Below are 2519 nucleotides of genomic sequence, written 5' to 3'. Positions count from 1 at the left end.
TGGTCTGTAGTGTTTCTAGATCTTTAGTGCTATGACAGGCTGCGGCTCTCGGGGCGTGCGAATGATGCCTGCGTCTTAGGGATGACTCTGTCTTCCCATCAGTAGCTTTAGTCTACTTTAACTTGTTCCTTAGAGGTTGGAGGTTGTTGCGTGATGGAGCTGATGGGGTGGGATTCATCTGAAGGCATGCCGATCTCTGTAGGTCCAAAGAGACCCTGAAATCATGCGTTTTCCTTCCAGAGACCGTAAGCATTGCTGCTGGGCCTTGTGGGAGCTGGTGGCGAGCACTCCCTCAGGGAAGCTGTCAGAAAGGGACCGGAGTGAGCCCTGAGGTCTTGTTCAAGCTCCAGGATGCTCAGGCAGAATTACAGAGCTCAGACGCTTCTGCTCATCCAGAGAGGCTTTTAAATGAGTTTGGAGGAAGTTAGTCTACATTTGTACTAGAAAAATAAACATGGAAACGCTTCTTTTGCTGGAGTGTGTCTTTAGGGTAGTTTGAATAATTATAAGAGTAGACCTTTGTGGTTTGATATGAGCAGCAGATTTTATGCATTAAGGGTTTGTTTCCATATGTACTTGTCCTTTGTTTCCCCGTAACTCTTTTTGATTGCTCCATAGCTGTAAACTGTAGCTACTTTATATGTATATATAAAAGTTGTATTTCCTTTTCAGCAATTGTTTGCTAGAAGAACAAACGCCAGTGTGTTGGGGAGGGAAAATCCTCTGGAATCCTTTCATGCTTTGATCATAGTGAAGTTCGTTTTAATGTTAATATCCACGTCTTCAAATTTCCATCCACTTTCTCATTACAGGATGAACAGTTTTTAGGTTTTGGTTCAGATGAAGAAGTCAAAGTACGAAGTCCCACCAGGTCCCCCACAGGTATGTTCAAGTCACAGGATTGGATGTTGACTTTGTATTCTCCTTTGTGATGGTTTTGCCATGCCTCTCCTGTTTGTTCCATCAAATCTCATCCACCATAAAAGCCATGCCAGTCTTTGGATTCGACTCGGTTAGTTTTGGACTCTTTATGTCTGATCTGTTACGGAACAGGGAAACTTTGAGTAAAAGAGTTATACTGATGAAACCAGTATTTGAAACCTCATGTTAGTGTTTTGGAGAGGCAATTATTTTAATAGTAAGGATCTAAAACTGGTTTGAATATTTCAATGTCTTTCAGTAAACTCGTTATTGCCTGTACCTGTAACCTTTGCTTTTTCGGAAACAAAACAAATGTAGAACGCTTGAGGATAAGCTGTAGCTAAGTTGTTGCATTTTCAACTTTGAAGATGTAGGATCAAATCATGATGGGACTGCCAGTGAATGAGTTCAGCTTTGGTTTAGATTCTTGTCAATAAATGCTCTCACCGCAGCACTCTGCTCATTCACCACAATGATCTACTCAGCTTGGCCTTGCCAGCAAATGCTGCTGTGGAGAGCCTTGCTAATAGGGTGTTTCAAGTGAAGAATGAAGTACGTTGTCAGAGCTATGTGAAGACCCACAACTGGAATAGCTGGGTTTGGTGGGCGTGCATTGAAATGCACGGGTAGAGGTGAGTAATCAAGTCTTGCACATCTGCTTGATGATTCCAAGTGCAATGCCAAGTGCTAACTGTGTTTCAAAGCTCAAATTGTTTTTTGAGTAAATTAGCTCATATCAACCTCACCCTGTACCTTGTTCTTGCCTTACTGACCTATCCCTTAGCAGTGCAGATGGATGGTACTAGAGAAGACGGATTTTTTTTTTCCTCCTTTCAACTAGCTGTGATCTGCTTAAAAAAAAAAAAAAACTTTTAGTTGTTTGAAAGGTGGCACGTGCCCTTGGGAATTATTTTTCCCTCTCAACATTAGGTTGATAGTGGGTTTGTGCCATTGCATATATAGTTGTTGTGAAAAGGCAAGCTTGCGTTTTACAAAAAATTATCTACTTCATATTTTATATGGGAGAAGAGGTTTGTTGGGAAAAGTACTCTTTACATGTATTGATAAAACTGGTTTTGTATTTGTTGATTAACTGAAATGTCTTGGCAACTTGTACGGGCAGTGTGACTGATACTGAGTAAGTACTTGCATGACCTGGGTAATGCCAATCCGACGCTCGGAGAAATCTAATGCGTGCTCTGCATTCTCTGCTTCCCTCTCAGTTAAGTCTAGTCCACGGAAACCTCGCGGGAGGCCCCGGAGCAGTTCTGACCGAAGTTCAGCTGTACTGTCAGACTCTTCATCAGTGTGTTCCCCTTCGAGCAAGTCTGAAACCACATCCATGGAGAAGGTAAAGAAGAAGGAGTTGAAGAGTGGGGAAAAAAGACGAGGAAGACCTCCAACGCTTACGAGCATGAAGTTCAAATTGTCACAAGTAAAGGACACATCAGACATTCAGAAGGGCAGTAAAGAAGAAAAAGAGAGTCTGAAAAAAATCAAAAGGTCACCATCCACTACGTTTCAGCAGGCAACTAAAATCAAGAAATTAAGAACTAGTAAGCTCTCCCCACTGAAATCTAAATTTAAGCCTGGGGCGA

At 42.1% G+C, this 2519-nt stretch overlaps 1 protein-coding gene across 1 annotated transcript in view; it reads left to right on the top strand.

Moving 5' to 3' along the window:
* The first annotated feature begins 815 nt into the window (after positions 1–815).
* The window catches only part of LOC104074657 (histone-lysine N-methyltransferase 2A-like), a 34080-nt gene continuing 32376 nt past the window's right edge, over positions 816–2519 (top strand). Inside the window, 2 exon segments of the mRNA XM_009574846.1 lie at positions 816–882; positions 2145–2519. The exon segment at positions 2145–2519 is cut by the window's right edge and continues 14 nt beyond it. Of these exon segments, the coding sequence (XP_009573141.1) occupies positions 2264–2519 (256 nt within the window). The 5' untranslated portion in view covers positions 816–882; positions 2145–2263.

Source organism: Fulmarus glacialis, unplaced genomic scaffold (assembly GCF_000690835.1).
Source record: "Fulmarus glacialis isolate BGI_N327 unplaced genomic scaffold, ASM69083v1 scaffold27903, whole genome shotgun sequence".
Lineage (NCBI taxonomy): Eukaryota > Metazoa > Chordata > Aves > Procellariiformes > Procellariidae > Fulmarus > Fulmarus glacialis.
The sequence above is the reverse complement of the archived record's forward strand: the minus strand, read 5'-3'. Positions and strand labels throughout refer to the sequence as shown.